At 42.0% G+C, this 12,610-nt stretch overlaps 1 protein-coding gene across 2 annotated transcripts in view; it reads right to left on the bottom strand.

The window, feature by feature from the left end:
* Nucleotides 1-5,078: 5,078 nt before the first annotated feature.
* The window catches only part of ccny (cyclin Y), a 57,093-nt gene continuing 49,561 nt past the window's right edge, over nt 5,079-12,610 (bottom strand). For both annotated transcript variants that reach the window (XM_080793524.1, XM_080793525.1), the window contains 3 exons: nt 11,648-11,814; nt 8,364-8,526; nt 5,079-5,884 (listed from right to left, as the gene is read on the bottom strand). In XM_080793524.1, the coding sequence (XP_080649650.1) occupies nt 5,768-5,884; nt 8,364-8,526; nt 11,648-11,814 (447 nt within the window). In that variant the 3' untranslated portion in view covers nt 5,079-5,767. The remainder of the gene's footprint in view (nt 5,885-8,363; nt 8,527-11,647; nt 11,815-12,610) is intronic.

Here is a 12,610-nt window from a genome sequence, read left to right as displayed (position 1 = left end):
CGCTAGGACCTCAAAGTCTTTGGTGTCACCGTCGTGTGTTGGCTCGAGTCTCGCTGTAGAGCTATTGTCTCCATCATCTGAACCATATCTTCTCAGGAACTCCGCAGGCCAGGAGGATGTTCAGGAGTTTCCCCCGGTGAATGGTAGCGGGCTGTAACAACCCATTGAGAAACACTTAATTATATGAAGATATATATGGTTGAAAATTGGGTGGTCCTTTAAGTAAGAGAATCCCGAGTACTTATCCCACCACTGGGTTCGAGCTATTGAAGACATAACATAACGTCCCTGATAAAGGGTGCACATATAAGAGAAAACACGCTGGCATGTATTGCGAGGTTTAAAAGTTTAATTTTGTGCAGGTTTCTCTAGACATTGCTTCAAAATAATCGGAAGCTGTATAAAAAAAAAAGAAGCAGAACATACAGAAGAAACCAAAGAGATTTGAATTTGGCTAAAAGTTATGAATGGAAAAAAGAAAAAGAAAAGATCAAACACAGGTCAAGGTTACAGCAGTTGTTTTGACATTAGCATTGGAAACTCAACAAGAACAAAGCAAACCCGACATCAAATAAAAGAGCAATTGAGGGAAAAAAGGTAAAAACTCTATATGCAGAGGTAGAGCTCAGTGCACAAGGCTATAACACTCACCAACAAGTTATCGTGGGCCCATATTTCACACCCTACGTTTGACCTGGAAATGAACAGACTTTCCATCTCACGTTTTGCCATTACAGGTTGTCATGCAGCAGGTCAACAGTATTACCACACCTCCTTATCATACTCTCACCAAAATAAAGGTTGAACTTTGAAACTTGAAATGTTTATACAGAACCATTTTATGTATTATTAAGAACCCATAAGACTATTTCTTATATAATCAAGTCACTAAATTAGTAAAAAGGTCATAGGCAAAGCTTCTTCTCCTTTTTTTTTTACCTGGGCACTTCAAATAAACCAGAGGTTCTAAAGGGGGGTTCAGGTCATGCACCTGTAAAATTACAGTTTTTATAATAAAACTAAACACTGGAGCAGAGCTGAGTGCAGACTTCATCATCTTACAGCATGAAAATCATACACATAAAAAAAACAGTTCACCACAAGAACAACTTCTACAAGAAAGTATAGTTCTCGGCTACCAGGAAGAGCAACTTCCTTACAGAGACAAGTGCCTGTTTACACAGCCAGTCCAGCCAGGCTGTGTTAGACATCAACTTTTCCCAAACAAACATAGAGAAACATAATTTAACTGTTAGCTCAATCTCATTGTAACTATAAGACATTCAAGAGAAATTCTTGAAGCCAGATTTATCTACGTCTGTAACCTGCTATTGCTAACCTAGCCAGCCTTTCAGAACGGATGGTTTGCGAGGGGGAAAACTCGTTTTCCTTACAAACCTAGTTTGAATGGAAAAAAAACGTGGGAAAAAAGACATTGTAGTAATGGGAAATACACTATAAGGTATTGGTTGGAGTGTTGAAGAGGAAGGCTTACCTGTGGCTTTCAGGAAGCCCAGACCTAACTATATGCATGCCGTACACACACACACACACACACACACACACACACACGCATAATAAATATACAATCTTTGAACACGTCTAATATAATGGCCTGAACTCACCACAGCAACTCCTGTAATCTTCCTAAAGACACATTTTATGTCTTTCTTACTTACGTCTTATTGTCTTTCATACTCAAAGCCCCATACAATGTCATCATCACAGAGCCTCAGTGACTGTGTGTGTGTGTGTGTGTGTGTGTGTGTGTGTGTGAGAGAAAAAAGCAGGATGGTTTTGCTTTGGTACAGTTCTGTCCCTTTTTATACATGAATGTTGTATGCACAGAATGTCAAAATCTCAACAGCGCCATAGATCAGTGGTTCTCAAATGGTGAGTCTCGCACACCACATAATAATATATATATATATATAACACTGAATGAAACATGACTGTCTCTTCTCATCACTCATGCACTTTAGCATGTGGTTGAGAATGAAAAAAGGCAAAAGTATTTTCTAGTCTGTGTAATGTGTCATTCCTATTTCTGTGTGCGTGTGTGTGCGTGTGTTTCACCATTTTAGAACCTTTTGAGACCACAATGCAACCAACCATATTAGAAATGCGCAACAGTCTACCCTGGACCTAATTTCAAGGACACCCATAACTCAAGAGTGTAACGAATGGAACCATAAGGGTCCATTTGTGTTCCATTTGTCGTGGTGGACATGATGGACCTTTTGGTTCCATTTCTTACTTTGAGAAGCTCCGTCACAGATTATCTTGTACTGTAACTTGACCCAAAGATATAACATAAGACATCAATCATTTTGAACATTGGTGATTGGTCGAATGCACAATATACAGTAAGTACAGTTTGAATGTAAAAAAAAATAAAAATACATTGTGGTAATGTGGCAAATACACTACTATTGTCATATTTGAGCACATTCTTTGCACTTCTTTTTTTTGCACCTTTCTCAGACCATTGTATTATACAAAAATGCACATTCAAATATTAAAAAAAAGTTATTTAAATAATAGTGTGTTCGGTATGTAAATGGTTAGAAGAACGTTTTGACCAAATAAGCATCCCGGTAGTCATTTTAAAAGAAAGGCAAATAATTTGAAATAAGGAACATTCATAAAGGGATCATTTCCTTAAAACGTCTTGCTTGACAGATAAACACACCTGCCCAAAAGTCAACATTTTCAATAGCATTTTCTTGTTGCAATAAACAGAACCAATGCACACTATTGTTTTTTTTTGTGGTTTCTCCAGTCAGGATCAATAATATGTTGTCTATTTTTTTTTTAATGTGATTCCACATAGGAACACAAATTTAAACATACATATCTATCGCCAGTACATACATGGATTCTTTATAAATACTACTACGATAACCTTTTTTTTCGTATTTTTTTTTACAGTGCAACCTGCGATTTCACTGGTGGTGTATTTCCACTGTACAAAAGACAATTTTCTAAATCTATGATACAATCAATCTGTTTTTGTATGCAGTGTTTAAACCTGTGTTTCTCAACCCGTGGGCCGCAGGGACTCGAAGGAATTGCAACAAGGCTCCCAAATAATTGGCAATGATAAAACATAAAAAAAAAGAAAAGAAAAAAGTAAAAGGAATCTCACCGTTTTTTCTTTAAAACCTTGAAAAGAATTGTGTCCTTTGTGATACCAATAGGAACCAAAGGCAGAACACCATTGACCATTAAAATAAAAAATACCCTAAAAATGAGCCGCCCATCGGACCATTTATAACCTATTCTGACCTGAGATCAGATTCTAAAAATGTCTTCTACATCCTGACAGTTTTCATTCTGACCTGAGATCAGATTCTAGAAAATGTCTTCTACATCCTGACAGTTTTCATTCTGACCTGAGATCAGATTCTGAAAATGCCTATGTCAGTCGCTCTTCGATTTTTCAAAAAATAGCAGACCTACAAGCTCGTAGAGCGCCACTCGGTGGAGCGCTATGAGCTTGTAGATCTGCTATCTTTTAATAGCTAAAGCACGAAGTGGGCCCAGATCCAGAAAAGGATGCGAACCACTGGGTTAAAAGATCACAAAAAAAGGGGGAAAAGAAACTTCATGGTTTAGTTGGTTTGTTTTTAAATGTTATTTGTGCTGTTTTCTTCGAGACAAATCATTATTTAAAGAAAAAATATCTAAGAGAGGAAAGAAAATACTTAAAATAAATGTTTTTGTTCTATTGTCCTCTAGTAATTTTTTTTTTAAAGGACAGAAGTAAAATGTGTTAATGCCACAGGTCAGGGCAATGACGGTGGATATAGTACAACATCTTAATGTTCTTAGGAGTCGTGTCCACCAAGACGCTCGTTTTCCTTCATTTTTCTTCCTGAGCGCATGTTTTGAATTGTTTAAAATGGGTGTGCGACGTTTTTGGAAACTGAGCGTTTATTTTGCGCTTGCGCGGTCACGCGAGGAGTTTTTATCTGCTTGCTGAGAGCTGAAATATTTGCAAAAAAAACTAAACTCTTGGCGAACACGGGCCCTTAATGTCTGAATGCTGTAGCATGCAGGCTTTATTCACTGACCCATGTCTTCTCACATACACCTCCTCACTAAATCATATTAGCCTTCTACAAACAACATCTCTAGAACGACTGGGGGCAGGGGGGGGGACGGGGGTGTTGTGTCTGAAGTGCATCGTTTGCGAATTAACAGTTAAATAATTAAGTGGTTGCTTCCTTTTGATTATTTCAGACAGGCCATAAGCACTTTCTTAGCCAGGTACAGGTATGAGAGCTGCGATCTCAAATGCTTCATTGTATTTAACTGACCAGTGTGAGAATATTGGCTCACTTTGCTGTCCTGTTTCTTAGATTGGGGGAGGGGGTGCATTTAGTAGACAACAACTAAAGACTAAAAGCAATGTTCAACGTACAGAGGAATGCTGCCTGGTATTTAGGACTTGAACTTCAAACAACAGAAAAATCTTCAATCAATAACAAACGGAGAAAAAAAAAGAATTGACAGAAATGATTGCGTCAGAGGAATGTAAATAAACAAAGGAATGTGTGTGGAACCTATAGCCCAGTGGTTCTCAAACTTTATCATGTCAAAGGAAATTTTATATTATTGAATACATTTTGACTGTGGAAATATTTTTGTGGCAGGGATTTATGTTGTTAAAATGTTTTAATAATGTTCAAAATGGGTTTCTTTGTTTTTGCAAAACAGCAGATGTAGATCGGGTTAAAGTGGTTAAAGTGATTTTGATGCCGTATTAAGTAATTTAAGCTGTGGACCCCCCTGGAACCCCCTCAAGGACCCCCTGGAGGTCCCCGGGGTCCTGAGAACCACTGACCTAGCCAGCCATTAGATAAGAAGTCACACCATACAAGATGCTCAAACCTCACAGGCCCTTTTCTAGTGCAGATATTGGTATCACGGTCATATTTTGTTAAAAAAAAAACGGTCTCTTCTTTGCTCACTACTACTTTAAACAATGGCGTCTTCTCTCGTTTTTGGTCCTCCCGTTTACCCTTCCCACGTTAGTAGAGTAGTTCAGAGCCACTGGGGGGGTGTAGCAGAGCCTTTGCCCCGTAGAACAAAAGCCTAATATCTCCTCCTGCCCCAAGGGGCATTAAGAAGTTTGCCTCCCCCCAGGCCCCAGTGAAAGGGGATTAAGATGTTTGGTTCCCCCTGTTAAGGGGGAATTCCCCTAGTGTCCCTTTCCTGCATGGGAGACCAGTGTTCGAATTGCAGGCGTCGCACTTAGTTGGGTCGAGTTCTTTTCAGCTATCAGGTGGGCTCCCCCACATCATTCCATAGGGAAGCTCCACGTATCGTGGCAAGAGTCGTGTGTCTGTGCATTTCTTTCTGTGTATGCGTGCGTGTGCGCACGCGTGTGTGTGTGTGTGTGTACACACGTCTGTGCCTTCCAGGTGAACAAACCACCATGCCACCAGCCACCATGGCCGCACCCCTCAGTCTGTGGCGTGTCAAATGTGTGTCACACTGGTTCTCAACGTCGGGGTCCGAGGACCACCAGGAAGTTCCACATGGACCCCACACCACGTCTGTGACTCTGAGAGCGTACGAATGGAACCAAACGGACACGTAAGGGTTCATAGTTAAATCATAGTTAAGTTAACATAGAGGATTTTACAGTGTAGTTTGGGGTCCTCTCTGTATACACTCTCAGCCAGGGTTACAGAGCTGTGAAAGGGTCCACCCGGACCCCTGGTGGGTCCCGGGGGCCAGACGTTGAGACACAGCTGTGTTAGGAAATGATAGCGGGACACCAGCGGACCACGGTCAGGTTGTCTGAACTCACACACCGCTTCTTCATGGATTTCTTCAAGTCCTTGTATTGGTCATCACACAGCCTGGAGATAGCCTGAAAAAGAAGAAATAGAAAGAAGTCAGAGATAGGCAAAAGTACATATTTTAATATGGGAATTACACATCATACTATAATTCAGCGAAACTATAATTCAGCGAATGTCTGAATGTCTGAATGTCACTGACAGAGCGTTATCTCATCATTGACTGCACGAATCACTCCCGATTTGACACATTAATGATTAATAATGAATTTATTAGTGAATAAAAACAGCCGTTTACAGCCGTGGTCTTTGTACGTGGTCTATCTCCGACCGAGCCACACTATTAGCACACATCTCTCCATGCCAAAAGAATTCTGCACGCTCCCAGAAGTGACCTAGGCTACTTTTTACAGACGCAACTGTCATATTTACTGTACAAATATTGTTTTTACATCACCACACGATCCCATGGGCAATGCGCCTGGGTGCAGTACCCCCCGCAGCCACAAGATGGGGCAAATATCTCACAACGGGTAAGGGCTAGTACTTCAAACTAATAAAAATACTGTCCTGAGAAATGCATTTGAGATACAAAATACATATAATAAAAACTCATGCAATTAGTCAATTCATTGATTGCCAAATATTTAATTCCTTTGCCTGGATATCGATCTCTCTCTCTCTCTCTCAGGCAGCAGGCACAGCAATACCCCTCTCTGTTTCTGGCGCCCCCCTACTGGTATTATTAAGTCACATACTCGTACTCATGATACAGGTACACGGACATTGCTGGTTGTAGGAGTGGTTGCACCACTCAAAAATAAAAAAAATTAAGCGTTTTTCATGAAACCACAATGTTTACCACTGTGTGTGAGAGCGCAGGCCAGAGTGACCTTGTTATTGTCAAAAGCTAGACAAGAACACGCCTGTAGATTTATAACTTAATGTAATTAAATTATCACAAATGTAAACCAACTTTAATGCATTGGATGAATGGACATTTCCACGAGGGTTCAATTCATTAGTTGAGGTGATATGAATATCTCAAGACTGGCCCTACTCTGCCTCTCACATGTGATTGAATTAGATCTGATCCTATGCCCAGCTTTGAGTGTGCGTGTGTAACCCATAGCGATGAATTGATTGGCCGAGTACGGAATTGAGGATAAAAACTGAGGACAGAAAATTGAGGACGCCAATTGTGATTGGCCGGAATGTGATGATGTATGATGACGTACGATGATAAGAGCGCCCCTCACTTCACACGGGTGTGATTTTATTTTCATTCCACAGTATAAACCTGTGTAAATGTTTAAAATCAATTTGAGAATAAAATGACACAAATCTGAAAGAATCTCATCACAAATTACATCCCGTTTTGTTTTCCATCCAAGTCAAATACAAATGACAAAATACCATCTCTGATTAGAGTTTTTATTTTTAGACTTTTTCTTTTCAATTTAAGCTTTGATTACTTTTTTATGCAGGTTTTTTTTTTATGTCTTGTGACTGACGTGTCAGAGAAAACCATCTGTGTGTCATTTTGAGGGAAATACATTTTGCGTTTCAAGCACTCTTCAAACGTAGTGTTGTTCAGGGGTGCTAGAATGAGTTGCTGACTCTAATTAGGCAACACTGTGTGTGTGTGTGTGTGTGTGTGTGAGAGAGAGAGAGAGAGAGAGAGAGAGAGAGAGAGAGAGAGAGAGAGTGTGTGTGTGTGTGTGTGTGTGTGTGTGTGTGTGTGTGTGTGTGTGTGTGTGTGTGTGTGTGTGTGTGTGTGTGTGTGTGTGTGTGTGTGTGTGTGTGTGTGTGTGTGTGTGTGTGTGTGTGTGTGTGTGTGTGTGTGTGTGTGTGTGTGTGTGTGTGTGTGTGTGTGTGTGTGTGTGTGTGTGTGTGAGTGCGTGCGTGCGCGTGTGTGTGTGTGTGTGTGTGTGTGTGTGTGTGTGTGTGTGTGTGTGTGTGTGTGTGTGTGTGTGTGTGTGTGTGAGAGAGTGTGTGTGTGGGTGTGTGTGTGTGTGTGTGTGAGTGCGTGCGGGTGTGTGTGTGTGTGTGTGTGTGTGTGTGTGTGTGTGTGTGTGTGTGCACAGTACTTGTATTACTTGTGAGGGCCGGAGCCCGGATGTCCCCAAAAAGTGAGTCGAATTTGATAAATTAACACTGAGGAAAAATGTCCTTGTCCTCCAGACTCCTCACAAGAGAAATGGTTGTTTTACTGTTATACTATAAAAGTGCTTCGGTTAGAATTTAGAGCTTAGGTTTACCCGCCAATTTCTACTTGTTGTGTGCCAGTGTCGTGCACCAAAAATAGACGATCTATTCTACAAGCTCACTACACGTTGCAGCAGCGTGACACATTGTGAGCCTGGCTAATAAGCCACACATAATCACATTGTCACGTGTGATCCGCAGCAGGCAATTTTTTTCTGCCAACAGCAGATTTGCGTCTGGCTTATTAGCCAGGCTAACACATTGTGATCTTGTAGATGAGCAATTCTAAGCGTCCTAAGTTGTCCCCACAAGAATAGTAGGATTTGATTAAAGCTCATCCACCTCTAGTTTGTGGGCCTTGTCCTTGCTGAGCGGCTCCAGAGGGAAGCTGAGGTTGTTGGCCTCGGCCAGGGAGCGCAGGTCAAAGTAGTACTTGGCGTAGACGCTGGAGGGAACGTTGATGTTGAACTGTAGCAGCTCGAGGAACTGACGCTCCAACTCGTTCCTTCAGCAGCAGAGAGAGAGAGAGAGAGAGAGAGAGAGAGAGAGAGAGAGAAAGAGAAAGAGAGAGAGAGATAGAGAGAGAGAGAGAGAGAGAGAGAGAGAGAGAGAGAGAGAGAGAACACACAGGCAGGGGGCAGGGGAAGAGGTTTGGAAGGGAGGAGGGTTACAGGAAACATATTTACAAGATGAGATTATCGGGTAAAAGAAAACAAAAGTTAAATCACAAATTACTTTACAATCTATTAATCACTTCATTGCTGGCGAATAACCAAGTGCTCTTTCCACAATGGCTGCCTGAGGAAGATCTGCCATTATATTCTGTCCGAATAAATAACCAACAAGGAACTCCGAAGACACGGTTGTCTATACTCTAAGTGGCCCCCAGATGGACACCACCGGGGGAAAGGAAACTAGGCCGACCTAAGATCACCTGGCGCAGAACTGTCGAGGCTGAGCTGCTGGGTCTCCCATATGGGGCACGGCACAACTGGTTGCCAAAGACCGTGATAGGTGGAGGAACATTATCAATGCCCCCATTGGGGGCGAAGAGCATGAGTAAGTAATCACTTTATTTAGCCATTCTCTGTGGAAGACAGAAAGGAAGCAAAATGAACAATAGACAATAATAATAGTCTTAGTACAAAGGTGTTCAGTAGTTCAAAGGCACCAAAACGACAGACGTGAATTGCTAGAGTGCACCCTAGCGTCCCTATTCTGAGCATGTGAAGATATTGTTAGCATTTTTGCATTGAAAAAGCAGGGTGTTGTGGCAACGGGGTGGCATTTCATTAACTTAATGGCGACGTGGCCGCCGTGCAGTGACTATGGTCTATAGGTGAACATTTGGTGGAAATAGCCCATATGCAAGCTCAGCGTGTAACGTTTATTTGGTTTAGACTTAGAGAGAGAAAAGGAGAGGACCAAGTATAGAACCCTGGGGTTTAAGAGGTTATGTTCATTTAATGAACATTAAATGAACATGACTAGTGCCAAATTAGACGCTGCACTACGTATTTTAACTTGTTAACATTTAAGTTGATGTTTTGAGCATTCATTGTCTGCGGCAGTTTATTGCAACACATTTTTGTCATGTTGATGTCACCTTTAGTCTTGTTTTGATATTTGTATTGGCTGGCACACACACACACACACACACACACACACACACACACACACACTTGACAACACAGCAACAGACATGCTAAATTTAGATTGGTGTTACAGCTAAACTCTGCCTAATAATTCTTCCCGTCACCACCCCACCCCTCCTCTCCTCTCCTCCTAATATCTAACACAATCAAGGAATACTATTACAATATCAGTATTGTAATCATCTGCCATTTGTCTCACGTTAAAAGGTTTTGGTATATGTCCCGCGATCCAATGAAGAGATTCCGTTATATCGTGTCCCAGTTCCGCACGTCACCCGGGCAGTTAGCGCGGTAGCATTTGTAGCAGGGATTAAGAAGACTGATGAGGTTCTTGCGAGGGAAATCCCTGCTTATATAATGAGCCTCTGTTGCTGTCAAGCAGCCATGCGGGCGGGAGCAAAGATTAACGGCCTGCTGTGACATTGTCATCGGAGAGAATCTCAGACACGCGGTTGACTGTAATGACAATGTGGTGGAAAGTAGCTAAGTACACGAAGTCAAGTACTGCAGGGCTAATTAAGTATAATTATTTGTGTATGTCCATTTTACAATACCTTATACTTCTACTCTGCGACGTGTCAGATGCAACGATTGTATACTTTGCGTATCTAGGTTATTATTACAAAACAAGAAAGCATGCATTGCACTTATACCCAATATTTGATACTTTGGCTATTTGAAAATAGCAGACCTACAAGTTTTGAGTACTTTCACTGTGGTACTGCGAGTACATTTTGAGGTCTTTTACTCATAACAGTAGTGGTACTCACTGCTACTTTAACTTAAAGTTACGTAAAACAAATCACAGTATTTCTTTAACCACTGGGGAAGGGGGACAGACAGACAGACAGACAGACAGACAGGCAGGCCGACAGGCCTGCACACTATGCGTCGTGTGCAGGGGTCAGAGGTCAGCGTCGTGGCGACACATCTGAGGTGTCACATTGCGTCTCAGAATACCACGGCTCCATTTCCTGTGGCGTTAGGACGGATGTGGCGGGGTATATATTCTTTTAAAGGGGGGCACTGAGGTTGACTCATGCACATGTTCTTCATTTCATCCTGGAGTCTTTGCATTGCCTTCATTCACACTGGTGAATTCTGCGTGACGGAAGTGACTATGAAGTGTCCATAATAACTCTATGGGAAGTGTCGCATTTCAGGCGACGCAAATTGCCATTGGTTGGAATCTATGTTTTGCGAGGAAGACACACAACCAATGACAGGACAAAGTCAAATATAAAAGTCACAACCATGGTGTATAACAAGGACAAGAACAAGGACAAGAAAAAAAGATGACTGGTTAACGAAAAGTGTTGATGAAAAGTATGCGGAACAACTGCAACAAGTGTTCATCTTTTCCTTTGTCTAAACACACATTCCAATTTCTTTTTTTTAACATAAAGGCCTCACTTGTCTTAGAATCTTTAAGCATAATACTTGTGGTTCTATGGAGCAGCAATTAGGTTGTAGAGGTTGTGGTACATCTCCCCAAACCAGGTCACAAGCCCAAGCTGTCATGAGTGCATGCACGGACTCCTCTCAACTCGCCCCGTCTCAACATCTCTTCAAAGAGGGCTGACCCCCAGCCGTCCTCAGCATGCAATGACACCGATTCCCATGCATTCCGAGTGAGTGTTACCATCAGTGGTGCCTCAGGTTCAAGAATAGGGCCCGACCGATATATCGGTTTTGCCGATATACGTCTAGGTCAATGTTCTAGATTGACGGTTTTCGCTACTTTTGCGGGACACTCTTGTACTACTATTAGACTATTAATTTGCTCAATTTCAAATTGAGATTTTGCCCGACTATCATGCCAGAACATCGGTGAATGTAAGGCACAGTAGTATCTCTACTAGCATGGCTTTGTGTTTGAATTACATAGCACAATACAGAGCATAATACAATATTTTGGAAAATTCCGGGGTGTGTGTGCGTGTACAGTATACGTTTGCGTGGGTGACTCACATGTCCTCCACGGTGATGTCTTTGAGGATCTGACAGTAGTCCACGTTCCACACAGCCTGGTCGTCCCAGACCTTGGAGGCCAGAAGGATTGCCCCCAGGACGATGCGCTTCCAGTTGGCAGGACGGATGTCTATCTCTGCATATGTCAGCAACCTCTCTAGGTACACCTGTATGGGGCCAGACAGACAAGAGACAAGCGAGATAGATTTGGTATAAATCAGAGGTTCTCAACCTTTCATGGACCAGAGGTGTTTCTCGCTCTTTCTCCATCCATCCCTCCCTCCCTCCCTCTTAGTTTAGTTAATTAGATGCATCTTAAACAAGCAGTCACTGTGGACAGTATAGCACAGTGGTGCTGTATTCCCTTCCTAAAAATTCAACTAACGTATAGTTCCAAACCATACCCAGGGATGTGCGCAGGCTCGATATGCATTCATTCAAACATTGGATTGGACGTGTCAATCTGCGTGCAAGTGTTATGGAGACGATATCCAACACGGTCCTCTCTGTGCATAAAACAACGTCACGTGGACACGGCTCCTAACTCTGTGACTGTGACCCAGTGTCTGCCTGTGCTGTCGTTCTTTGTATGTGTGTGAAGCACAAACACAAACACACACACACACACACACACACACACACACACACACCCCAGTGGCTACTGATCCTATAGCCTGGCCGTAACAAACAGTGACAACACAGTCTAGAGACCGTTGCCCCGCATATGCAGGAACACCGGAAATCCGCTACATAGAGCTACTAGCATAAGCTTAAATTTGTGAAATATGAAAAACTGGGCTCGTGCAAATTCAGATCAACAATCTCCCTGAATGGGTTGAGCCCATTCAGGGAATTTGTTTTGCATTAATATAGATGAAACAGAGATTTCTAAAATGTATAATAGGACCATAAAAAGACCCTGCATACAATGGACTATATTAGGAACAACAAAATAGTCTATAA

This window comes from Protomyctophum bolini (genome assembly GCF_963924005.1).
Source record: "Protomyctophum bolini genome assembly, chromosome: 21".
Classification (NCBI taxonomy): Eukaryota; Metazoa; Chordata; class Actinopteri; order Myctophiformes; family Myctophidae; genus Protomyctophum; species Protomyctophum bolini.
This window is presented reverse-complemented; position numbering and strand designations above follow the sequence as displayed.